Source organism: Mycteria americana, chromosome 1 (genome assembly GCF_035582795.1).
Source record: "Mycteria americana isolate JAX WOST 10 ecotype Jacksonville Zoo and Gardens chromosome 1, USCA_MyAme_1.0, whole genome shotgun sequence".
NCBI classification, from domain to species: Eukaryota; Metazoa; Chordata; class Aves; order Ciconiiformes; family Ciconiidae; genus Mycteria; species Mycteria americana.
Genome location: NC_134365.1, coordinates 63,339,999 through 63,367,447, shown reverse-complemented (window position 1 = coordinate 63,367,447; position 27,449 = coordinate 63,339,999). Strand labels below are relative to the sequence as shown.

At 40.4% G+C, this 27,449-nt stretch overlaps 1 protein-coding gene across 4 annotated transcripts in view; it reads right to left on the bottom strand.

The window, feature by feature from the left end:
• GNPTAB (N-acetylglucosamine-1-phosphate transferase subunits alpha and beta) overlaps positions 1-25,365 on the bottom strand; it is a 48,871-nt gene extending 23,506 nt beyond the window's left edge. For 3 of the 4 annotated variants that reach the window (XM_075502874.1, XM_075502864.1, XM_075502885.1), the window contains exons 1-8: positions 25,139-25,365; positions 20,037-20,122; positions 14,249-14,368; positions 12,219-12,260; positions 11,266-11,471; positions 10,508-10,572; positions 10,060-10,194; positions 1,672-1,833 (exon numbers count right to left, since the gene is read on the bottom strand). In XM_075502874.1, coding sequence (XP_075358989.1) covers positions 1,672-1,833; positions 10,060-10,194; positions 10,508-10,572; positions 11,266-11,471; positions 12,219-12,260; positions 14,249-14,368; positions 20,037-20,122; positions 25,139-25,255 — 933 coding nt within the window. In that variant the 5' untranslated portion in view covers positions 25,256-25,365. The remainder of the gene's footprint in view (positions 1-1,671; positions 1,834-10,059; positions 10,195-10,507; positions 10,573-11,265; positions 11,472-12,218; positions 12,261-14,248; positions 14,369-20,036; positions 20,123-25,138) is intronic. The other variant, XM_075502896.1, reaches the window with a different exon arrangement.
• Positions 25,366-27,449: the final 2,084 nt, after the last annotated feature.

Here is a 27,449-nt window from a genome sequence, read left to right as displayed (position 1 = left end):
TTAGAAGCTCTTCAGGTAAGTAACAAAATTAGGTTACATGACACTGTGACATATGTTTCTTTTCCCATTTATGAGAACTTAATGACCTCTTCTAAAAAACAACAATTAAGGCTGCCTAAAAGGAACATTTCTAAAAGAAGTATGCCCAACTGAAACAGGAAACTCAAGAAAAATTTGAATGTTTAACAATTACTGCAGATTCCACACACTGTAAATAAGTCTCCTTCTTTTATAATATGTACAGTAACGCAGCTTACACATTCTCAAAAACATAACTGAAAACATTTCAGCAACACCAGCATCCATTGGCTAGGTACCCATTTACAAAGTAATGCGTAATTTCAACATGGGGAAGTATAAAGTTTGAGTTCAGGGTTTGTATTAACAAGGAAAGTTCTCCAAAAGCCAGGTGCACATGATACAAAGACAGACTGCAAGTTTCATAGAATCACAGAATCATAGAATTGTTTAGGTTGGAAAAGACCTTTAAAGATCATCAAGTCCAACCGTTAACCTACCACTGCCAAGTCCACCACTACACCATGTCCCTAAGCACCACATCTACATGTCTTCTAAATACCTCCAGGGATGGTGACTCAACCACTTCCCTGGGCAGCCTGTTCCAATGCCTGACAACCCTTTTGGTGAAGAAAGTTTTCCTAATATTCAATCTAAACCTCCCCTGGCACAACTTGAGGCCACTTCCTCTTGTCCTATCACTCGTTACTTGGGAGAAGAGACCGACACCCACCTCACTACAACCTCCTTTCAGGTAGTTGTAGAGAGCGATAATGTCTCCCCTCTGCCTCCACTTCTCCAGACTAAACAACCCCAGTTCCCTCAGCCGCTCCTCATAAGACTTGTGCTCCAGACCCTTCACCAGCTTTGTTGCCCTTCGCTGGACACGCTCCAGCACCTCAATGTCTTCCTGGATGTCAATGGTTTACTGGAGAGGGCACATTTTCTTTACCCATGTCAGTTGACATTTACTGTAAAATTAAATTCTAGCAGTAGAAAAAACCCAACATTTTAGAAGATCTTATCTTGAAACAGACACCTTGTTATTTTATTTCCTTTTGCTAAATGAAACATCCTTGCTTGTATCAAAAGCATTCAAAGTAAACCTCCTTTCCTTACAGACATCTTATTTCAGGTCTTCAAAATTTTTGGAAGAGAAGTAATTAGCATTTGCTCAGCATATATGATGCTGAAACATATCCTTCCCGAATATGTTTAAGATACATATCCTTAAGATACATATCCTATGTTTAAGATACATAACCTTAAGAAACATATCGGGAAGGAGATAATCATGTTTGTTAATAAAGCCTTCTGTCTCCTCCACACAAGAAGCCTGCTTATCTGCCAGTCAGAATCAGTTAAGCCTTTCAGGACTTGACTGCACACAACTTTATCAGAACATGCGCAGAGGGCAAAATTTTTCACTTAAAACATGAAAATTTCAATTAACTGTCACTGATCCTTCTTCCTCCTTAATTTCAGAATTTGACAGTGTTCTTGTGCTGTTTTCTTACAACATAGTAAATACTGGATTCTTAACACTTCCGAGCTTCTGGAAGAAATCCCATGTTCCTTGTCACTGACTAGTTAGCCTCTACTTGCACTTTTCAAATACTACAACCTTTACATGCTGTAACAGAATTTACCTACCTGACTGACAGAGCTGAGGTCCCATAGTAAATAAGCAGGATTAAGCGTCAGTTCTTTTCCATCTATAGTCATGTTCTTCTTTGCTTGCTTGCTCAGTTCTTGGAAACCCTTAGGGTTATTCAGTTGCAAGAGAGCCACGCTGGCTTCTGAATAGAGCTGCAACTATACAAACAGTGAAAATAATTTCTGGCATGCACCCACAGCAGCACTCTTCCTTTGCCAATTCCATCTTTTTGTTATATATTTCTTACTAGAGCTACTAACAAGAATGATTGGTAAACACTGTTTTAAAGAACTACAATTTTGTAAGAACAGAAAAAGGGGTAGTAAAACGAGAAATGAAAAAAACATTTAAAGATACAGAACATTTCTAGATGCTTAATTTTCACTTTCCAAAGAAAATTTCTCTTTACACAATTTCCCTTTACAGCAACAGTAAAGCTGTCCATGTTATAAATATTCCTGGAGCAAGTGAACAGTAAGTCCCCATCCATTCCCTCCCACCCCCAATAACAAAATTCATATTTTATTACAACTTTATTATATGACTGAAATAATCATACTTTTTTTCCGTCTTAATCAACCAATGCTCCTCAGAAAATTAAGGCCACCAATTCATCGTTGCTGTCAGAAGCGTGAAATTTTCAGAATGGTTTACAGATCAACCTCAGCTCAGAAATCTGAGATACAAAGGGCTCCAGGACTAATCCATGTGGGTCTCCAAGTCCTTAATGATGGTTGCCAATATGCTGTTAAGGTCATTTCTTAGTTGGGGACTGTTTGATCTGTTTGCTGTTTTTATCTCTTGCCACTAGTAAGTCTGTATATCAGATTTCATAATGCACAGGGTAAGAAGGGGCTTGCACTACATGCCCTCTCTAACAGACAGCATAGCTTACAAATTACAGGGCACCAAAACATTTCACTAGAAATATAGCATAACCCAATAAAATGCTGTGTTTACCACATGAAGTAGCATGAGTAGACACAAACAAGCTAAAAGCAGAACTGCACTTTGATTCTCCAAGTGCACACATTCAATAGTCAGACTGAGAATAAATGCAGTTAATCATTGACAATATTTATTAGATGCTATGCTTAATTTTTGTTCCTTCACGCACACAACATAAGACAAATAAGCACATCTACCAGATTTTCAGTTGTATAAGATCTGTAAAAACAATTCATAAATTAACCAAATTTGAATACTGTCATGTTTGAAAACAGCAAAACCATCACAGTTTATTTCAGAATACCCTTAAGTCATTTTTTCTTTATTTTTTATTAAATCTGACCCTTTCTGCTCATTTTAAAACAACACTTGTTCCAGAGTTAGCACCCCTTCCCTTAGCAAGACCAGCTGTCCCACTTGTGACATTTTAAAGCTGTTGATGCTTTGACTCATATGCTATTTGAGATCTTTCAATCTGACTTATGAGGCCTGCCATTAGAAAAATCTGATAAATCTCAGACCTTCCAGGGAATCATCTGAACCTACGGGTGGAAACGATGGCTTCAGTAGCTAAATGGCTGAGGTATAGTTACGGACTGCAGCTAGCAACCTCCAAAAATATCGATATCGAAATGCTACAGATTGCAAAGCTGCCATCAGTGGGTATGTGCTTTATTTAGGAATACAACAGTGTCACACAGTCCCTTAGAATCTGTCATTTAAAACATACGTATAACAAACCAAAAATATTACCAATCTAGAGTTCTGAAAGCATATGAGAACACTGAATTTCTCTTTAACTTGTTTCCACCAAACTCAACAAAATAGGTACCTGTACTACAGATTCCTAACTAGATTTATTACAAACACTTCCCCTTTCCCCCCACTAACACAGCATATATACTTTAGGTTTTTAAACATGTAACAGTCCAAGCACAAACAAGAAGTAGTAGAAAAATGTGCTCCACTGCTCAGCATCAGAGTTTAGATAACCCCTGTATTGAATAGATTATTTTTATTACATCAATGTTTTTTTCCACCAATGCCTTTAAGAAAAAAGTCTTTTCATAAGCAGAGCTATCAATAAAGTTAGATTTCAATGAAGTTATCTGCTGACATAACTAACTAGATTCTAATAAATTGCAAGCTCTGCTCTAAGCATTTTGTTGCTGGTATATTCAAAATGGAACTCTCTCCTGGCAGATTTTGTAATGTCTCACAGGTATTAAGCTCCTCTCAGTGGGGACGCATGCGATTGCCCATTCCTTGAAATATTATCTTCTAGAAAACATCTTCATCCTGAGAAAACAGGTCAGCAGATCCAAAGGTATTGTGAAAATAGAACAGAAAAACAAGCAGGTAGATGCATAGAGTCAGCATGATCCGGCAAGCCTCTGCTGCTAACACAAGCAGGCTGAAAAGACACCATGCAGGCACATGCCCAGACCACCACCCGTGCACATTTATATCACGCACTTGAAAATGAGACAGGGAAACTGCATTCTCCCCACCAGGTAACTTTAAATGCAGGTTCTCCTTTGGACCCAGCATGTTTGGCAACTTTGACTTGCTAGTCTACGCAGCAGGCTGGATGGGCTAAGGCACCCCATGCAGAAGTAAACACTTTCCTTTCCATGTTCTCAAGGTAAGAGGCCTCAAGAGCAGATTTTTTTCCTGAGGTGGGACTTGGACTCTTAACCAGTCTTTAAATTATCACACTTCATCTTCTTAATGACCAAAGCTGATTGTTAAGGAAATGAGATGCTCCTTTTTTCACACTCCAGTATGGATATTGGGAAAACTCACATGCCCACGTAGCAAGGGAAGCAGGGGTGGGCATGTGTTGTGTTAGAGAGTTACAAAAAGGTTTACAAATATGAAATACTGTTGTCTTTACAAATTTATCAAGTTCCCTTTATAAGGTAACATAGTAGGAGGGTCAATTCAGAGTCAAAACCAATGCAATGCCTTAAGTTTTTTTTCCTACAGAGCTTACTTATTACATCTGTGTGAACACACACCACCAATTCCTGAAGCCACCTGTCTGCTCCATCAACACTGACAAGAGCAGCAGTAAGAATCCCAGACCCCCCACCCTCAAGACAGTGAGGACAGCAAACACCCAGCGTCACTGTGCCTGCAGGTTCCTACGTGGATTTTTTTCCTTTAGTAAGACAAGGTCATTAACACACTTTATGGCCCTTAGTTTCCAACATAACTTGTCCATATATGTGTGTGCATGCAGATTAACAGATTAAGAGGAAACAATATTTTGCAAAGGAAGGAGATCGACAAGCTCTGTTTTCCCTGAAGCAATTGGGATATTAAATCTTGAAGGAAAGTCACCTTTCTCCAAAAAATTTTCACTACTGTATACTATTTCAGTGAAAAAGTGTTAGCATGATAGCCTCAAAAAAACAAAATCAAGCAAATCAAATCCCCTGGCCCTTTCAATCCTTCTCTAGTCAGTCTTTACATCACTACCTAGTTTTTAAGTCACAAGCATCTCTTTTAGGCTGAACAATAATAGTTTTCTCCAGAAATGTAGGTAAGGGGGGAAAGGAAAAGTGAAAAAACTTTTTTTCTGTTGTTCTTCATGTATAGGTACAATGTCACATCTTTACAGCCTTTAAAAAAATATGGCTTAGCAGCAGACAGCTGCACAACCAGAGTAACACCTCCATCTAGTGGCATACCGATGCACAGTTAACACACTTGTCCTAAGACACACAAGGTAGAACAACAAATGTGATCAGCAGACACACTGCTGCTTACCTTTCACCTGGAAATAAAGTTCCATATCATTACATTACCATGCAGGCCATAAGTATAAAAATTAATAGACTAACATATGTAATTCAAGTTGGAAATTGATTCATTATATATTAAATCTTCACAATTTAACCCCCTCTAGTTGAGCTCAGCTGCTTTTCTCAGAGATTTTTTAGATTTTTAGAACAAGAAACACCTGGCCCAGATGCTTGAGCAATTTTGGGTCCTCTTTGGATTCAGAAGTTATTTCAATCAAACGAACTAAAGCAATCCAATTAAAGCAGCATTATCAACATTCAAACACACCAACAGCTACAGTCCTCCCTTGCTTACCTTTCTTCCCTTCTAATAGCAGCATTGTTGAAATTTTTTATTATTATTTCTTTACTTCCACCATTGCACCAAAACAGCCACTGAGAGCATGCAGAAACCCATTAAGCATCAGGAGGTGGCTATGAGGCACAAGTCTAGCCTAAACTTAGGTGCAACTTTCTTCTCCACCAGGCATCTTGCACCCCTTCACAGACCTTAGATTCCAGAAGTAGTAACAGCAGAGGAATTGCTACAAATTTCAGTGGAGACTGTAAACAACCAACCTTTTTTCTACTTAACTGTAGCATTAGTCTAGCATCTCTCTCTTTGGTAAGGAGAAAACCATACTTGGTTATGTTTACCATAGCTGCCTGCCTACAACATCCACTGAATGAAGAACTGATTCTGAGCTAGGATCTTAGTAAAAGCTTCTATAGAAACAACCTCATCCACACTTCATACGTAAAAATTTTTATCCTTGCAAATAAAACATTTCTTACATTTATATACCTATATTCCATTGTAGGTGTAACATAAATAAATTGCTGCTATCAAGAGTAGAGAACAGATTGAGGAAGAATCCACTGCTATGACCACACAGGGTACAATAATCACAATTTAATTATTCTAAAGCACCCGCCACCAGGAAAAGAAACACAGACAGCAATGATGACTGGATGGAGAAACTGCAGAATGCTGTGGATACCTGAGAAAAATTGTCTTTATACAGAGATATGCCTAACCAAATTGCAGAAGAGGAGCTCTTAGGAACAGATAATGAGCTGATCACGATGGTAATGTTTACACAAAGATAAGAACACACCAAGGAAAAGAGAACCAGCACGAACAGAAAGATTTGTGATCAACTGGATGACACATGACTGATGACAAGGAGAAAAACACAACCCAGACAAGGTAAGGAAATATCATGTAGAAAGATAATAGGCACAATATGTCACTTACATAAAAACAGACAAGGAGATGGAAGACATATCTAAGACACCCCAGAGATGCAGCCTTTATGTTCATCTGGACAGCAATGCAAAAACACAGAGAAACTATAGCATTTTTAAGATTTGCTAAAGAGGTAAGATAGTGATCAGCTTGGATACAGACAACAGATTAGCCAGCTGCTTGGACATGAGAAGCATGAGAAGCAGAACTGAAACACAGAAAGAATCCATCCATCATGTTTTTTATTGGACTAATACTGCTAGGAGATCCTACTGGAATGGAAAAAAAGATGATGAAAGGGATCATCTGATGAAATGGAAAAAAAATGACTGCAATAAAAAAATTAAGGTCCAGGCAGGATCACTCCACAAGTCTTAAAACCACAAGATAATAAAAAACCAGCACATGGCTCAAAAGTAATTAGGAGAAATCTGGGTATTTCATTCTTCCAAAGTGTCCATGAAAGATGGAAGGTCACTATTATAGGACAAGAGACACAGGCTAGTCTACGAATAAGGTCTGTGCTTGACAAAGATTTACAGCAGAAATCCTGGAGAGAATTATGAACTTCTTAGTGCTGGAAGCAAAAATCCACACAGGAGTATTAAGGAGAAAAAGCATCAACACTGAGTTGAACAATAGTTAGATAATGCAATTAGAGAAATAACCACGACTAACGAAGTACCTGGGGAGAGCTGGGGAACAAGAAAAAAAAACCCACAAAATCCCACAACAGGTATTCTTTTAGTATAAGAAGTATGTTTTAGCAGCAAAAATATTAGTGCAAGCCATGACACCAGACATCAGAGGGAAGAAGAGAAGGTGGTAGAACATCAAGGACAGAAAGATACTGAAGGGTCCAAGACAGACACATAAAAGTTACTCTGGCAAAAGAAGACCAAGTGTTAATGATACAAGGCACCAGAACTCAAAAAAAAAAAAAAAAAAAGTAGGGTACTGTGGATAAAAGAACTGATTTAAGTCAAAATCATTTTGGAAAAAGAGCATAAAGCAACAACCACTAAGGGACAGAGAATGAAATTCCAAATATTGTTTGAGGGGGGAACATTCCTCAGAACTATGATACGATGACAGCTTACATCTATGATGTTCAACCAGAGAACACACATTGCCTAGGATGGTGCTCCAATTTATTCCCAGAGGTGGAATCAGACAGATTTCTTTTCCACCAAATAATCTCTGAACTGATAGAGGCAATATTATTTCAGATACCAATTTGGTAATTAATGAGAACGTTGCAGAAGAGCTGCTCCTAGAAAATAACCATAGGTCAGGAAAACATAAGCTGATTGATTTTAAATTGAAACAGAAAAAAAATAATTAAGGAACATCTTGTTACTAAGTTTCTTAAACACTAAAGGGCAAGTTTAACAAATGAAAAGAGCTGGTAACTGAAGTCAAAGGTATTCTGAGCTCTTCAGCTCCATTAAATCAAATGTGTTAAAACCACCAGGAACCTGTAACTTAAACTGTGGTAAGGAACTAGAAAAGGCTCCAAACCCAAATGGATGAACCTGCACTCAAAGAAGATTCTTCAGATGGCTCAAAGTCATGAAGCATTCAACTAAGAACGTTCCTCATGCAAACTTGAAATTAAGAACCTAGCATCTCAGACAGCAAAACTGAAGTACCATCTCCTGTTGGTTAACAATCTCATTTCTCTACAGTAAACACCATTTCTTTAAAACAATTAAAGAAATACCCATAGCATATAAAACAAGCAGAGACCGGCAGATTGCCCATATGAATATCCACTGCTATTTAACCAATGTGTCACTTGAAAAGGAAGGATGCCCCGGCCACACCAGAGCACACATGCCACCACTCACCCAAACTAGCAACAGATTCACAATAGCAAGAGACAATTTTTGTGAACAGCACCAATACACAGCGGTGGAAAGATGCAAGGGAGGTTACATAGAAACAGTGGCAGCAGTGTTTGCAATGAGCATACTCTAGCACACACCAAGCCTCTGATGGTCTGCCAGCCTTGGGTTAGCCACGTACTATGTATTTTTCACTGTGTAAAAAGTTCTGGTAATGCCTCATTTAAAACGCTGTACAAAATTCCAGTCAATTGTGTTGAAGGCAGACAAAACCACAATGGAAGTGGCAGTGAAGGGCTGTCAGAAGGATGAGAGGAATGGAGAGCCAATGCTGTGGGATGAGCACTGCCTGATTAACTTAGTAAAACAAAGGCTAGGAAAAGCCATAGCCACTCTCTATGAATACACTACAGATGTAAACAAAGGCAAAAGAAAAGAGCTATTTAAGCTTAAATAACTATTTAAGAACTCTCTCTATTAAGCTGTTTAAGAGCATGTAGGAAGAGAGGTACAAATGTGTTTACTTCGGAAGGTTTCTACCATTAGTGAGATTCTAAGACAGCCTGCTAACACAAGCCGAGACAAGGAAGAAGAAATTCAGCTTGCATTAAGTTGGAGTGTGACCAGCCTATGAAAGGGCTTACGCAATATCACTTCTGCAATAGCAGAACACATGATTTGTTAGTCCAGCCTGCGAAAAAAAGACAAGGAAAGGAAGTCATGCTCATTCAAGCACTCAGAACAAGCCGTAAAGTGAATTAGCACATGCTACAGGTGGGGAGACTGACGAAGACAGATGACCTGTAGACTGACATCCCTTTACCCCTGCTAACTCCTTCTCCTTCACAAACTCCCTGGCCTCAGCCCCTTTCACACCACCAATCACATCTCTCTCCAATACATAAGCCAATGATTTTCACAGACTTTTGAAATGTTAATCTATCTGTTAAACCTGGCTGTAACTGGAAAAGGTGTCCAAATGCCAGGGGAGAATAGAAGGCACGAAATGTTTACGGATGGCACAGTCACACAATTTGTGATCTACTGTTGCCTTGCAGGTGGGTAAGTTGAATTGCAACTTGCTCAAGACCATACGGAGTACTTGGCAGAGAGAAATACAGCGTTCAGCTGTGAAACAATCCAAGTTATTACTATTAAGATAATCCTTCTAAAAGCATAGCGGGAAGAAAAAAAGCTAAGAAGCTACATAAACAAAATTCTGTCACATTAAACAAGCCAGTGCTATAGTATGGTTCAGCAAGCCCACACCCTATAGCAAATGGATGAGAGAAAGTGATAAGGCTGGTACTTTTTAAATAGTTGCAGGCTAGCAAATCTAATGCCTAAAAACTCGCAGTCACAGAATGGACAATTGGTCTTTTGAAGGCAACTATTTGAGTCACTATTTACTACTCTTCACAACTCAAGAAAACAGAGTCACACAGAAAAACAGATTACTATCAGAAACATCCTAAGTCTGCTAGGTGAGTGGGATGTGAACCATTCCGAAAAACCAATACAACTAAGTTACTCTTTCCTCCAGACCCTTACCAATTTTACTTTAGAGGCCAGGCTCTCCGGTAGTTTTGTTCGTAGCTGATTTGTTTCTTTGAATGTAGTTGGAAATCCACTAAGGAAGGCCAAGTCTTGCATTAGAACTAGACCTGGAACTTCTTTGTCTGTAGTCTAAAACCAAGAAAACATGGAATAAAGACTTTTTTAAACTTACAGTAATTCACATTTATCTGTAAATCCTTCATCAGGTGACAGATTTAATAGCATATATTTTGTGTGTTTTTGTCACTTAATATTTGTCACAAAATAGTGTATATTTGTCACTTAACCCAAACTTCAACATTGAAATAAGGGTTATTTTAAAAGCTTTCATTTCTTACTACATGTGAGTTATGGAAAGAGAATAGCACAGAAACACTTTCTAAAAATGTACAAAAAGTTTACCATACACAAATGCTTATCAACAGATTTTAAAAGTACATACCAAGTAACCCCTCCATACTATCTGTTTGCTGTTGTCTTTTAACATTCCAGAATGGGCAGCTTCAACTAGAATAAATAAAATGCATTGCAAATCAAAAACTGGAAGTCACTTCTTTTGTATATTCTAGTAACTAAGATACACTTTTGCAAATTAAAAAGATTTGGATATTTATGGTGTGAAGAGTCGTCTTTATAACTGGTAAATAATTCTTGGTGGTAAAAAAAAACACCAGTGGTTGGGCTAGTGGGTGGTAGTGGTCAGGCACTACATATTAAACAAAATAAGCCCGTACCTGCTCTAAGATCCTACATATATATGCTGAACACATGGATAATTTTGTTTTAAGGTATACAATCCTTTGAGCAAGGGCAGAACTTATTGCACAATATTCAAACTAGACTTCACAGCAACTAAAAGAGGATTTCTAAAACTAATCTTCCTCAGTCCAAACCTCAGTCTTCCGAGGTTATCAGTGCAACACAGATATTCAGATATCAAACCTGTTTTGCAATAGTCTTTTAAAGCACGGAACTCTAATCATCTGTAATCAGTTGTCTGGGAGGTAAGCAAACAGTATCATTAATGTCATCATTTAGAGTAACAGACTGAGGGCAAGAGTTGCTGAATGACTTGCTAAAGTCAAACAGAAAATTAGTGGCAGAGTCAGTACTGGAGGAAAAAAAAAAAACTAATTTGCAGCAGCTTACTAAAAAGCTTGCTCTAGAAAACTGGCTGGAATCTGACAAATAGGTTCTTACCATCCTTAGGGCTATCAAAAACAATTACTGTCACGTTGGTAGAAGGATTTTTTGGTTTTGCTACAAAGAACATATTGGTAGCAGCTTGTAAAGCTGGATGAATGGACAACAGGTCTTTCAGTGTGACGTTGGTAGGCAGCGCAGGATCCAGGACAAGCATTGGCACTTTGATGCAGTGTGTCAGCAAACACTCCAGTTGCTTCTCACTACAGCAAATACCAAAGGTATATTTAACACTAGTGGAAAACTTAAGACAAAAATCAATGTTACATGCAACAAGAGATGTTTTTGTGAGATCTGATCAATTATTTCTAACATCTGCTGGGGCAGGGGGAAATTACTAAGAGCATGCTTACTTTGCTGCAGAAGGCAAATATCTGACTGTTACAGTTTAGTTCATTCCGATAACTGTTTTTCTAAAAGTTTCCAAGATTTCAAAGTTTGCCCACAGAGGAGACCTTATAAAGATCTCTAAATAGCAGAACAACCAAGCCAAATGAAGAATGGGACAGACCAGGCCCTGCTGCTTCCTGGCAGCAGAGGCATAAGAGGCTTGAACCCTCCACAGACAATTCCTTGCAGTGCCATGTAAACAAATGGCAGGTGAAAGCAACGCTGAAATTTTCATGCTTTTGAATTATAAAACTCCAGGTACACATGCATTAAAAATCCACACTCTGAATAGGAACTATGCCTAACCAGTGACAAAGATATGCTTTCTGAACTTCAGAAATTGTCACATTTTAATAAGCTTATTCATATATGTCACAATAACATTCCTTTTATCCAACATATATATTCTCATGCTGTCAACTTTTCTTGAAGTCACATAGAAGGAAAGCATGCACAGGCTACAGAAAACCAAATAACCTCCCCAACCAGCATCTGCTTTCAGCTAACAATGAGTAGGATATCATTTATTCCAGTTTATGCCCAAAACCACAGAAACTCACCTCTTCTTTGTTGGTTCTGTTGCATTCTTTCCCAGGATTTCCCTATTACAAAATTAAAACTACGTTAAATAACACTGCGTTGACAGTAAGGAATTTAGTCTAATTTCAGATTGTTAATTGAGTCAGGGACACGTTGTGAAAGCACCGATAACCCAGTTATAAAACTGCCAAGGTCTTGCCATTGGCCTTGCCAAGGCGAGCACAGACTGACACACGTGCCCCTCACTGCTCACCCTCATGCAGCGTAGCTCAAAAATTCTTGGTTGTGCTGACAGCTGTGGCAGCAGGACTCTTCTTGCCAGGATTTTCAGGGGTTATTATTACATTACTTAACGAAACTGATGTTGATGTGAAAAACACTGGTAAGAAACCAGGATGAAGTGACCTGAAACTAGGCTGACTTGATTGTTTTGCCTTACCTACATATTCTGATAAGGTCTATCACGCATTTGCCATGTGCACGTAGAGGCTAATGAGGATTAATGTAAAGGTAGTGCAGTGCTGATGCTAAATAATAATCATAATATCAGAAGGGCGCCCTTCTACACACACCAACAGAAAGAGAACCACCATCCATCAAGCTACTGTCTCTCACTGAAGAATAACGCACCTGGACCATGACTAGCTCAATTCAGGTGTATCGACAAGAAAGTTACAACTTACTAAGTTTTGCTATGCAATACAAAAATATACACTCCTTAGCAGAGATTTATAGCATCCTTGCCTTTGTCTTATGCAGTTATCTTGATCCCATGAAACACCTCTTCCTGTAACAGTGCTAACGGATTTCAAAAGTACATGAAAAAAGTTATCTACAAGGGAGAGAACCAGGTGCCCCTGTAGATAATGAACGTGGAATGGGCATGAGTCTTACTCATAAGCTTGATATAAACTTTCCAAATCAGCATTATGGAAAAAAACTATGTTTTTCCCTTTGTAAAATGGGAATCACAGCATAAGTGATGGCAAAGCTAAAACCACTAACATTTGCTATATGACCTGCTAGAAAAAGATTAGTATAAATCTGAAAGCTTTTCAGAGCAGAGATCACATCTATGTTTAAGATGTTTAAACTTAATGGATTTAAAGTTCTACTAATACTTTCATTGTTTAGGTAGCAAAACAAAGACTCAGAATTTCACTTGCGATCGCATTGTCAGTGGTACCTAAATTGCAAGTCATAACATGCCAAAAATGAGATCAATCCACTCACTTGTGGATTTCAGATTATTCTGAATTAAACTATTATGACCCTTAAAATACAGATTTGTTCTTCCATTTAGCATATTTTCTGGCCAAAAGAGACCACGTGACCACAGAGTTGCTTATTAAGAACTAAATCAATGGTTACAAGACACAATCCAAGTATTTGTGTGGCACAAATCCAGCAGCCTGTGTTTGAAGCCTTAGATCAGTAATTTTGCAGAACAGTATAGCACAATCTATAACACCAAATGAAGCAATACATGTCTTTCCCTCCTAAGTTAGAAGGCTGACTCATACCTTTCTAACATGAACGAATTATCTTCCTCTTTCTCAGTTTCAGTGTTTGGGAGACTACAAATCTAACTTTAAAAAGAAGCCTTTAAGAAACATATGCTTAAGATTTTATTAAGCCCATTATAAGAAGAAATATGGGGGGAGGGGTGAGGAGGAAAAAGGGGATGAAGAGAGGTTTTACATTAGAGATATAGTTTTTATTATTATTATTTACAAACTGAGTTCTAGAAATCAAGACAAAATGACATACACAAAGCACAGTTTTCTGCGTGGCATTTTACAAATTCAAGACAGAACAGCCTTAATTACTTTAAATTATTATGCTTTGTATCTTAAGCAGTTTTCTGATTAGACAGTACTTCATAGCTAAATGTAGAACTGAAACAAGGTTTTGAGAATAATCAAAGGAAGAAGTGAGAAAATGCACTTTGTTTTTCTCCCATGTTACTCAACATGAAAATTCAAAGAGGGCTAGTACTGCATTAGATTGCTGCTGTCGGTTAAAGGGAAAAAATACATAAGATTATTACCTCATTATTTTCTGTTCTTCCTCCATCTGTTCTCTGACCTGTTGCAATTCTTTGATCAGTTCAACATCTGTGCCATTCACCCAGGTGTATACCACATCAATCGGCATGGGTAAACAAAGCCTACATAATTCAAATGAAAGCTACATAAGCTGTTTAATATTGCAAGTGCTTGTGGCATCCTACAATAGCAATTTCTGTCTAACAACAGAAATACTTGGTGTCTGGGCTGCAAACAAGACAAAGCAAAAAGCTTCTCTTTAGCTCTCTATATATCATCTCTTAATTATACACAAGCCTTTGACAAAACAGCACAGACATAAAACCAAAAAGGACGTACAGTGGCTGTAACAGTTCAGTAAATAAATGAAATGTGAACTTCATGCTTTAAATTTCTCGGACGTTAACCTATAACCCAACTCCTTTGAACCCATAAAATATTTCACAAATCAGTACCAGCATCCAGGCACATCCTTAATTCACCAGCTACATTAGACAGGACAGCACGAAGTATAAAGACTTAAATCATACTTACTGTTATTTAATTGCACAGAACCAATAAGATCTCAGCAGGACTAGGTCTCTATCCTAGGAATGCCTCTTAGATATTAATGAGAGGGCATTTCATAAACCAACAACCTAAGTAGGGTACATGAATTCAGACTCTGGACACAGCAGTCAAATTCATTCTTGACAATTTAATATCCTGGAGCTGTTTCTGGACAGTTACAGATTTCCTAGCATCCCTAAGGCAGAAGAAAAGAAAGGGGTTTGGGTACCTTTTTTCTATTTGTTTATGATAATCTCCTCCCCAAGGCCCACAGCTTTGTTTCAGCGGGTAATCCAGGCTGCTGCCATAGGTGAACCTCTCAGTCTCAGACAGCAGGAGGATGCCCCAACTATTATTTTCCAAAGTTCCAGTGTCAAGCTATTCAATACGTTCCTAAACTGTAGATGGCCTAGCAAACATTGAGCACCTCTCTAATGCCAAGATCCATGGGGTCACACAATGAGGTTTCCAAGGAAAGGTGTTCCCTCCCCACCCACTGCATCCTTCAAAAAGCATTCAAAAAGAGACAGAGCTTATAGGCAAGTATCTCCTCCACCTTCCCTTGCACAGTATGACATGCAGACAGCTTCCACCCAGCTTCATTTTCTACTGGCTGAGATTCAATAACTGAAGCACAAAATTTGGTAAAAGGGCAGCCAGTAGCTGGTCACAGCACAATAGACAGGAACATTTTGTACTCAATTCATCACTGCTCCTAACTGAGCTACAGCACTTAGAGGATAACAGTGGGTCAGTTGGAACATCTAAGCAGCAGCGCTGCCTTCCCCAGCAGCACCACCCAGAAAGTCTCTCTCACCTCTGACATGCAACACTCTGCAGGAGGCTACCCTCTCAACTGGCAAAAAAAAGTCAATTTACTGAATAAAACTACCCTTCTAATCAGTTATTTCATCTCTTTCTCAGGAGATGACACTAGCTTCCGGTTCATTAACAGATACAACTCAAGGCATCTTTTGAACTAAAAAGTCCTCCACAGGAGTAGAAATTCAATGGCAGGAGCTCTTCCAGTTTTTCTACATTTGTTGTGATCAGTTAAATTATTGGATTGACAGTCCCTTAAATGCTGTCCTAAAACACTAGTCCCTAAAACACTAGGACAAGAGTGTTTTAGATGGAAGCACCTGACTCAAGCCAGGTGATTTCAAAAGTGCCCAACCCTCAGTCTTCTGGGCAAAGTGCAGAGACTATTTACCCAGGCTTCACTGAAGACCATAACATGAAAAAAAAAAAAAAAAAAAAGCCTCAATTCCAACTCTTTCTAGGGTATGAGGCAATTTTGACTTCTGTGAAGCCTCTCCCCAGTTTATAATTTGCTAAAAGCGTGTTTCTATGCAATAGCACATATAAGTATGTAATTTGCTACACTTCATTTTTAGCATTGAAATGATGTCACATACAGCCAAATGCTAATAAACTCCACAGAGGAAAGGCATTTGTGTTCAGATGCAGGTAGGTCAACTCTGAATTAACCCTGGCATGGCAAGGTCATTCTTCATTACCAGTGGCAATAGAGACTAGTAAAAAAGGCTATTAAAGCAAGTGAACTGTTTGCAGATCCACTAGTCTAATTGCTTAAAATTTATCCAAATACTCAGATAAATTTTCTTAATGCATTTTTACAGCATACATTGTTTGAGAAAGTAGTGGTTATCAAACATAATAATAAAAACCAGGTATCATACACAAATTAATTTGTTGCTCCCAACTAGAAACAGTAACACTGTTAAGATTTCACCTTTTTGGTCTTTGCCAAAGCTTTCTGGTTGGTTTCACGGCTTCTTAAAAAGTACTGAGAGTTTATATTTTGAAAAGCATGTAGCGGCATTTTGCTTTAAAATTAAAAAGGAACAGGAGAGCCACTTCCACACTATTCTTTTCAAACACTATTTTTAACATGCAGAGTCTTTTGCAAATTGTTCAAGGTCAGAAAAGATCAAAAACTTTCTCCTTCAAATTCTGTAGCTGCGTTTCTCCTTCATGTGGATTTATGCATTTGATCTTCATCACAAATACCAGTCTGGCAAACAGATTAAGCCCAAAATAAGCTGCCTAAATGGGAATTATGTAACACCTTTCTACAGAAAATCATCAACTTTCCTATTTGCTACTGATTTTAATATTAGCAAACATGGACTTTGGAAACTTTTGAAACTTCCTTGGAGACTCCCAGACAATTAATGAGGCTCGTTTTGGATAGTCCTTTACTTTTTCCTCTTTCAAAAACATACCCATTTTTTACTTGCAAACCTAAAAACATCAATAGGATCCTGCTTGAAGACAAAGCCAGAGCCACCAGCTCTCCCAGACAGGACAGACAGCACCTGGCACGTGCTGCCTCTTCTATGCACCCGCATTTCCGTACCTGTGATGTTTGTTTACAGAGCAGAGCCATGCTCACAGCCAAGATTGCTGCTAGAAGACAAAGCCTCATTGTCTCAGCGTCCACAGTTGATGGAGTACAGCAGCCTCTGGATCTCTCCCAAGCTACCATACAGCGATCTCGAACCTTGCTGAGACTCTTTATGAACAAGCGTAAGTCTATTACACCCTTAAGCTTCCCACTGTAAACCTCCCAGCCCTCCTGCCTGTAATTGCCCACCAATGGCAACTCAACTGTTCCATTGCTATTCCCGCTCCAGTACCTCTTGGCTCCCTAATTTGTGCATATTTTCCTCTCTCTAGCCTCACTCTGCTCAACTATTAATGGCTCCCATTTGCTGTACCACACTGAAATCAGTTTGTACATTTTAAAAGCTGATGATTGTTCCTTCACATTTTGTTTCCATACATATTTTCAAGTTTTAAGTATGATTTGGCCACGTCCTGGAATAGCAAAATTACACTTCAGCATTTGCCAAAATGCAGAATTTGCTGGTGGAGAGAAATAAAATAGAGTTCTTGTCCAAGACTCTCATGCATGCAACTCCATTATTTAGTTTCCTTCTCTCCTTTTTATTTTCATACCAAAACTAAGTCTTCAAAAATGGGTTTGGATGAGGTGGCTTGGTAAAAAGCCCTGGAATTTCTACTCCACTGTCTCAAGCTGCATAAGAGCCTGGGCAATGTAAGTAGGAAGTTTAGCAGCTGATGTGACTACCTGGGAAGTGCAACAGCTGGGATGCCAAAGGACATGCAACAGGAGGGAAAAGCACACCAGAGCAATTGCTAAACTTCAAGGCAAAACAAGAAGTCTTCCGTGGTCTGGCAGGGAACAGCGTTCAACAGGTGTAACTAATGGTGCTAGCAACATCACTGGTTTTATGTTACTCAGGAAGAAAAGCTTTTTGAGTTTATAATCATATGGAGCTTGCCCACATACACAAATTTGTCTACAATTTACACTGCAATTTTCTTTATAAAAGTTTATAACACAACTGTTTGACAAGGACAAAGATGTTTTCCTGCAAAGCTCCTAGAAGATAACACTACTTTAAGTTGAAGGTCCATTAATGTTTCTTAAAGGCCACGCAGCTTTTACTTTCCACTAAGCAGTGGATCTGCTTAATTTCCAAACCAACAAGCTCATGTTCTCCAATTCTGAATATTTTTCTCTAACACTAAAATAAGAACTGATTAAAATCAATGGATAAGCTAGGATCAAAACAGGAAGTTCACAATCCTCAGTTTATGTAAAAACCATGTGACACCCTACATGTTGCATTGATATCAGCCTTAAAAACTCCATCAAACCACCACTGATACAGTGTGTCCTGCAAGAAGGAATCCATTACTGCATTCGTGAAGTCTGATAATAAAAACAAACTGAACCCCTGACAAGGGACTTCTAAAAGTTAACAGATGCCTGAAAGTACGTCTCCGCAAAGACTTTTTGTTGGTATGAATTTTTACGGGAAGTTGGTATCTGCACACAAATATCACAACAAACCTCCCTGTCAGGCCTGACGTAAGAGTATTAAAGGCATATGGGTGAACTGGAATAACTTAAGCACCCATCATGAAAACCTTAAGCTTTTGCTCAGGCAGCCAATAGTTCCTCCCCAGGCACTGGATTTTTTGCTCACAATTCAGAGAGATCAACACTAGCTAAGGAGTGCTTTACACAACCAAAATGAAGAAAAAGCAATGCAGAAATGGGAACTGACTATACCTACATCACAACAGTAAGATTTGCCATTTTGTTTTGGACAAAGTCAACCATTTTATAAAAGCACTGTACTTAATTATCACAAAGTCAGGCATTTGAGTACTGACAGGAACAAACTACCATGCTTTCACTTCAGCACTGCAGAAACATGTAAACATTAAGTTAATAATCCATATGAGCTGTATCACTCTGCTTTCATCTGTCATAGTTTGGAAAATGGATGAGGGGAGTAAGAGATGAGACTGTAAAAGTGCACAGGATTCACTGACACCATGCAGTGTACTTTTACAGAGTTATCTCGCACCAGCTAAAGCATGACAAACTGATCTGATCATTTCTACTGTCCCGTGATTCAACAAACCTCAAGGCAGATTAAGCATCTCCTTTCAGGGTTTGTTTTTTTTTCCAGTCGAGTGTATCAACACTTAAGAGTCAGATGATATCTCCTTAGTAGCTTCTTCCACCTACCAATTCACAGTCCACTGACTTCCTGAGCAACAGACCCCACAACTATTCAGACACGAATGATGAAACCACAAGAAGTCATGTAGCAGTTAATACAACTGAAACAAATGACCCATATGAACTGGTTTCCAACTTGCTGTGGGTGACTTCTCCCATGTACTCAGCTTTAAAAAGCTGCTTCTTATGAGCTTTGTGACTCCTCTACTAAATAATGTTCCTCATGAGATGTCACAGAAAATGTAAGGTAAATGACAAATAACTTTTCAAAACACTGAAAGTTGGAATTTTAAGTGCACAGGAACAGTACTTATATTTTCTTATCTTAATATGGAAAATACGTCATCCCTTTGTTGTTAACATTATCACCATTTTGATGTTTCATTAGAGACTGGATTAATTAAATGCATTTAAAATATAAACTCTGTTATATGACTAGAACTTCCAAATGCCAAGCATCTTCCAAGCTGGGATATTAAGCACTAACTCACAATTTTAAAACCACTAAGTTAAAAATTTGCTGTAGATTTAGAGCCCATTCAATAAGGTCCTACTCAACAGTATGTTACTTCATCTAGAGTATTTGATTTAAATATTTGAAAATTCATTGAATAGTAAAATGTGCAATACTGTCAACTTCAAGTAAAGCTCACCGATTCTGAAATGATTTGCCCGCAACGTTGTCTCTGTATGAATCAAACATAACATGATACTGGTCTCTACTCCACTCCAAGACAACCTGCAAAGAAAAAAAACGACTTGATGTCACCATCTTCTAAAATTACACACGTTTCTCCTTTTGAAATGCTTAACCACAATCAATTTGATTCAAATTGATCTACGCATTAATGCACAACTCGCCAGAACTAATCCAAACTAAGTTATTACTCTGAGCCAGCAATCAGACCCAGAACTTAGAGCACACTTGATTTAAACAAACTTTGTTTTTTCTCTGCAAGAAAGGATTTCATGTTTTACAGACACACTTTTTAAGGTACTATTCATTTAGGTTACCTCTCCCCCTTGTCTCTTAGCCTTTAAAAATTCCGCAATGTTTTCTCAACAAATATACTTCAATGCAAGCAGGACACTCCCACCCCCACCCCCCCCAATATTTTCCTTGTCTTCCTTTCTATTCTCATACAGGATATATTGACATTCACACCTCTGAAATCTGAGCTTTGGAAACCCACAGCCAGGCCAGGGCATATCAAGTTATGCAAATTAACCTGGCCATGAACTTAAAACACAATAGCTCTTTCCCAATACAGGTGATGTCTTAACATTGCAGCCAGACTAACCCAACAGCAAGTATTTCTGCGGGCTGCAGCCTCTCTTCCATCCCCCTGCATTTCTGCCACCCCCCTTTAGCTTGACACGAGTCCACCCAACATGCAGGGAGCCAAGTCACGGAGCTAAACCAACAGAAAGATGAACCTTCAAAAATCAGAGCACTTTATCTTCCTCTACTCGGTTGTTGGCGCAGATGAGAAATGGTGGGAACACACAGCTGAGGGCAGGGTTGTCTTCCCCACCTTCATCCAGCCATCAAGGTCGCTTAGCTAAAACGCCAAGCTGCACCCAACTTAAATGCCCTTTGCTAGCCGCCCCCATTCACGGGCATATTTATATATTAGCTATATGGGAAACCAATAGCAAGCTGATTCCTACTTTGGAAAGCTGCAAGTTTACATTCCATTTCTATACTTAAATGTAAATATATACACACACACTAAAAAAAGGCACATAGTTACATTTCCATTACTAACAAAGTATCAGATATCATGGTTCTAAACAGAAAAAAGAAAAACAACCCAGACTTTTCAATGCTAAAAAGGCTTAATATGCTTTGATATAGCAAAAAAGCATAAGTAATTCGAGATAAAAATAATGTAAAACATTTAGGTTCTACTCTGAGGTAAACTTGCTATGATATTTTTCACAGTGAAAGTCCAACCTTAAAAACTACAGTGGCATCTCGTGCTGCTTTAGAGATGAAGGGGTAGGGGCTTGTTTTACCTGGATAAGTATGTATTTAGATGTATGGGAGAGGAAAAAAAAATACCAGGAAAGGATAGTATACACTTTACACCACTGTTCTTAGATTTGAATTTTACTATTGCTTATTTCTTGTATTACAGGAACTATGAAATATACCATTTCTCTAAGATAGCACTCAAAACCATAACATAAAGACTACCTCCCTCCCCTTTAAGAAGATGCACATCTCTGTACCCTCATGCCCACTAAAGCAAATTAAAGCCTCTAGAGAGCGGGGAAGCCCCATCATGTGGCTGGGTGACAAGCATGCACACACAATTCCTGCAAAAGCTGCAAACGGTCTTTTTGTAACCAAGATCACATCTGTACAAGTTCATTCCCCTTACACAAAGGACACGATTCCCCAGGTGAGCATAAAATCTCCTCCCTTAAATACCAAAGTCAGGAAGTGTCTTAAAAACACACTATTATACTTTTTCATGCACAAGTCATTAGGTCCTTCTGCCAAATACACTAGTTTAATACAGCACACACTGAAAGATATCCACACAGAAACATCTGCTACTACTGATAATGATGAATTGACACACACTGATTCTAGAAGAAATACAGAAGTATTTGAGTAAGAATGTAATTTATTATATGAATAATACGGCTCTCCAGAAGAAAAACATTAACCATTGAAGCATTTGCTGTTTGCGTTGGTGCAGCTATAACCAAAAAGACCCAGGACAGCTCTCATAAGAAACACGTTTAGGAAAAAAGTTAAGCTCTTCCCACCTGATACATTTTCCTGTAATTGTTTCCTCCTGTCACATTATTTGTGTTGCAAAAATGCCTGGAGGCCGCTTTGCTTCAACTTTACATATTGATACTATAAAACCACTAAGGGGACAACAGTAAAAAAAAAAAAAGGGGGAGAGACACCCTCTATTAGGAGATACTGTATCAGACAGATGATAACAGTGGCTCTGGCATGTTCCAGTTATAAAACATTTTACAAAGCTGAGCCACCTACAGAAGGAGGGCCAAGAATGGCTTACAACCAAACTGTCCTAAAACTCAAAGCTCATCTTACGACTAGGTTACAGCATCGCCTTACATCTGGCTACCCTATATGTTTTTGCAGAAATGCTCCTGAATCATGCTTAACACACTGTTATTTCATTGAGCTCAAGTTTTTTTTTTTAAATCAAGCTCATTTTCACCTTGAGGCTGTGAGGACATCATTACCAACCTCAAATTATTTGCCCTAGCCATCCATTTTTATGCCAGCATTAATATTGATATTAGCATGAATCTAAGCAAGCAGATCTAATTTTGCCTGCTAGGATGAAAAATCTGCCTCTGGGGTCGGGGAAAAGCAGAACTACAAATGCTGCTCAGACACCAGGGTCTGATAAGTGTTGCCTCACGCTGCTTTTTATTGCTTGACAGTTCCCCGCAGATCGTTAAAAATGGTTGACCTGATAATTACTAGAAAGGTTTCTGGTTTCATTTTCAAAACAGTCTTCTTTATTAGTTGCTACCTTGCGGACTCTGCACTGAGGAAAAGAAGTGTTTTCCATTCCCACTATAGTTGTCAGAAAAGGTCTAATAGTGTTCTCACAAGCCTAGTCTCTCCTAAATCCTTAAACTACCGCCATTTACCAAAACATACCACTTTAAATCAAAAAAGTAAAGAGTAAAATGCATGCAAACATCCCTTACCATGCTCATTTACCATCACTGTAAAAAAAAAAGGTTCTTCTGTATTTCTGTATGGTCATTCCATAAAGGGTGGCGTTTTTGTTGGTGTTTTGTTTGGGGTTTTTTAAACATTTCTGGTCACTTCTTTTTTCTTAACGTATAATTTTGAAAGTTTACTCCTACATGAATCTGCCAGTTCTTCGCTCACTCTCTAAATAGTATCTACGCTTTCCAAATAGCTCTAAAAGGCATGGACACTTAGCAGCAAACTAAGATTTGGTAGGAAAATAATGCTGCGCAGTGATTTTGACTGATTCTCAGGGAAATCAGCCGTAACCTGGACAACTACTGAAGTGTTTTAAAAAACCTTCAAAGTTCTAAGGAATCCTAAAGTTGTGTTTAAGATCCCATTCTGAAGAAAGGCAAAAGCATACTCAAAGTTTCACAGCACCAAGAGGTATACACCAATCCAAGTTGACAATCATGTACGAGCAGGTGGCTAAAAGTACTACACAATTAATTAATTCACGGATGGCTATCAAGTGTTTCAGGAACTTGTGAACACTGCAAGACAGCAGAGATGAAGTACTTCATGCAAAGAAGATGTACAGCTACACAAAATAAAGTTCTGATTGTGCTACACTCAAGAGTTTCAGGTAATACTCTTTACGGCCCTTCATTTTTTCTGTATCTCAAAGTGCCCATCAAAATACAACAGGCAAGGAAAAAAAAAAAAGGAAAAAAGAAAAACAATAACTTGTCTTGAGAAATTTAGGAATCAGGAAATACCAGCCTGTTTGCATTTAACACTGCCATCCTTTTACACTGACAAAAATACTTTCTTTAATTCCCTGGATACTTACTATATTCTCAAACGCTACACTGAAGCAGGATTGTCTTCTTCCCCTCCAGATTCTTTCATTGACGACTTCCAAAACAGATAGGGTAATATGAAATGAAACTTTAAAATATACTATGCACCCGCATGAAATCGTATCCAGAAAAAGTAGGAGTTATATTGCATCATTTACAAAGTAACAGGAAAACTGAGTAATAAGCAGCGAGCAATGTAATGCAGACTCTGCTGAGCTGCAGGCAGGTTGGAGAGGCGACATTTAACTCCTTAAACTCTGGAAGGGAGAAAGATTCTGTCACTCCCGGTTACCATTTGAAGGTTACATTCATCACAGGCTTCAGAAGAGTCAAATAATAATAAGAAAAACAATACAGCAGTAATAAATCACCTGATAAGGGAAGTGGAAAGAATTGCACAAGACAAGAAAACACGAGCTCCTGGAGCACGGAGGTTTTTCTCAGCTCTCCTCTGCCAGGGCCCGCCAAGACTGTTAGAAACCACCTAACACCCCCCGGGGGGCACTTCACCCTTGCGTCACACCTGACGTTTGCAGGAGAGCGGCGTTACTGCCCACAGGCGCACCGTACGCGCCAGCCGCGCCGACAAGTGCGGAGAAGGCGGCCTGACGAGAGGGAGCTGCCGCCCAGCTGCTTTCCAGGATGCGAGGGAGACAGCCCCTATAGCTACCGCAGGCCTATAGCCAGCACCACTCATCACGCCGAAAATACGGCACGCGGGGGTGCTTCGTGTGGTTTCTCCACCGCGACCCCAGAACAGAAAGGGAGCTCCACCACCGTAAAGCACGTCTTCTCCCTTATGTCTAAAAAAAGAATATATATATATATATATATATACATAAAACCAGCATTCACGACCAAGCTGCTTGCTGAAGGAACTCGCTGCTCACAGGACATGACAACTACCCGGCTCCCGACAGGGAAAAAAGCCCCGAACCGAAACGCACCCACGCCCTCCGTGCCGTGCAGCCGCGGGACTGCGCCGGGCGCCGCCTGCGCGGGCGCCTCTCCCCGCCGGCACGGCTCGGCTCGGCTCGGCACGGCACGGCTCGGCTCGGCACGGCACGGCTCGGCTCGGCACGGCACGGCACGGCTCGGCACGGCACGGCTCGGCACGGCTCGGCCGGGGCTGCTCGGAGGACGGGAGGGGAAAGGGGGCAGCCACGCCACGCCGGCGGGGCGCCGTACTGACCTCCCCGAACTGCAGGGCGGAGACGATCATGAGGACGAGGCCCCCGAGGCAGAGGCAGGGCCCATACCTGTGCGACAGGCAGGTATAGGTCTGGCGCTGCAGGAGCTTTAGCAGCATGGCCGGCCGGCGGCCGCCGCTACCGCCGCCTCGCCCGGCGCGGCCCGGCCCGGCCCGGCCCGCCTCACCGCGCTGCCCTGCGCCGGGGCGGGCGGGCGGGTCCCGCCGCCCTCTGCGCCCGCCCCGCTTCCGGCAGCGCCGCGGCGCCACCTGGCGGCAGCGGGCGGCGGCCTCGGCGCGGGCGGGCGGGGGCGGGGCGGCGGTGGATGCCCCGCCCCCGCGCCGCGGTGGGGCTGGCTCCGCTCAGCTTTCCCGCCCTCACGGCTCTGGCGGCGGCGGCGGGTCCCGGCCTCTGCCGTCCCCGCTTCTTCGGGGTTTTCCTCTGCCTTCCCAAAGGGCCCAACACGAGAAGGCAATAAGGGGCCAGACTATAGGATTTTTTTACTTCTTTGGCTCCTCGCTCATGGCTTTGGGGGCTCACGGTGCAAGGCTTCGAGGCGTGTCAATGGTACGGACCTGCCAGAGGTGGCGGATTGTCCCTGCAGTTTTTTAAGAAACCATCCGGACGAAGAAATCCGGATCCAGCACTGTGTTTGCAGCAGGTGGGCCACAAAATACGCCCTGTCCTATGCACCTGCAGTGCTTTGCTGACAGCGCTCCCCCAGACATTTGAAAAGTGAATTGACGCACGTGAGAATATGCACCCAGGAATGAAAAACCACACCAGCTTCATTTCATTGCCGTGATCGTACTTGTGATTCTTCCCTTGTTAACTACTGGCTGTAGAATAAAATTTAAACGTTGTGATGTGTAATGTCTAGGTGATCATGAAATTACTGACCCACAAGACAATTTCTCTGCATGTGCAAATACCTCTCCAGCTGCGGCCAGCAGAGCTGCACCGTCCTGTCATGCTTCCAGATATGCTGCAAAGCAAATTTGCTTTCCCTAGCTAAGAGGGATGGGGAGGACTCTTGGATATCATAAAGATACAGTAGAGCTACATGCTGAGATTTCATTTAAGCACTTCCATGCGTGTTTCGGCACAGAAATGAAGTGCAGGGGTAGGTTCATGAAAGGGGAACCACCAGGCTAGAAGAAGGTTATTCATGGAGTTCTTCAAGAACAGTTCTTGAGGCAAAAACGTGATAACAAGAAACTAGGTGGAGGTTACTAGCTGACAGCAGACTCTGCAAGTCCTTAATCTGGACCAGTTTGGTTTCTGCCATGAAGTTCAGCCATCTACATGGGACGCTGCTGGTATCGCCACTGTCAAAAGCTTCATCGAGCAGAGGCACTCTGGTTACCAGAGCAAAATAAAGTGGTGTCATAGGCCCTCATGAGGCCAGGGACAGTAGCACCTGTCTCTGTAGTCCTTTATCCCTGCATCAAAAGGTCTTCTAAGTATTTCTTACAACTCACTGCAGGGATTTTTCTGAGCAACGAAGATCATCCACACATTCTTGTTTTTCCCTGTGTAGAGTAAAAGTGCCTGACCATTTCCAGAAGTTTGTCCTAGCATATTTACACAGTTGTGGTGTGAGAGGGCTGCACCTGGCTGTACTTCTTTAAGAAGTGTCCAAGAGTACATACATGGCTCTTTGGCACAGCTCTCCCAATCCACTGAGCCCTACTCCTATTTACCTTTTTGGTGTCACAGTGTTTTTCCTTTCTTCATGGGCCATGGGACAGGATGGCAAATTCACTAGGGGCTACCTTCAGAGCCTCAGAGCCCACCACACAGTGCTATGTTCCACCTCCTTATCCTGCGTTATCACCATGATTATACATACTTATTTGGCCCTTCATGATAACCCAGCCTTCTGAGTGCATCTCGATACACAGAAACCCCTAGCTAAGCTTTCGTCGCCTGTTGTGCGCATCCAGCACTTTCTCCTAACACATGCAGTCTTCTTCCTCCACATGTTCTCACCAATGTGCCAAAGTACTACCCTGGAGGAATATAATCTTTAGATATTTGCTGGTACTTCCCTCACCTGCACCTCCTGTTCAAGCACTGCGCTATTATTATTGAGCTATTAGTACTGAATGGCAGCGTCTCTTTACCACCGCCTGCAGCACTGTGGCTGCAGTACTAGTGATGGCCTGGTATTCTGAGTCAGCGGACTGAGGTTTTTATTGAGAACTGAGGTATAGCATGTATGCAGATTATGAAAACAAAAACATTAGTTCTAGTCAACAATACAGCATACATGCAGAAATGGACTAAAATGTGCAGAGGATACGAAGCTGA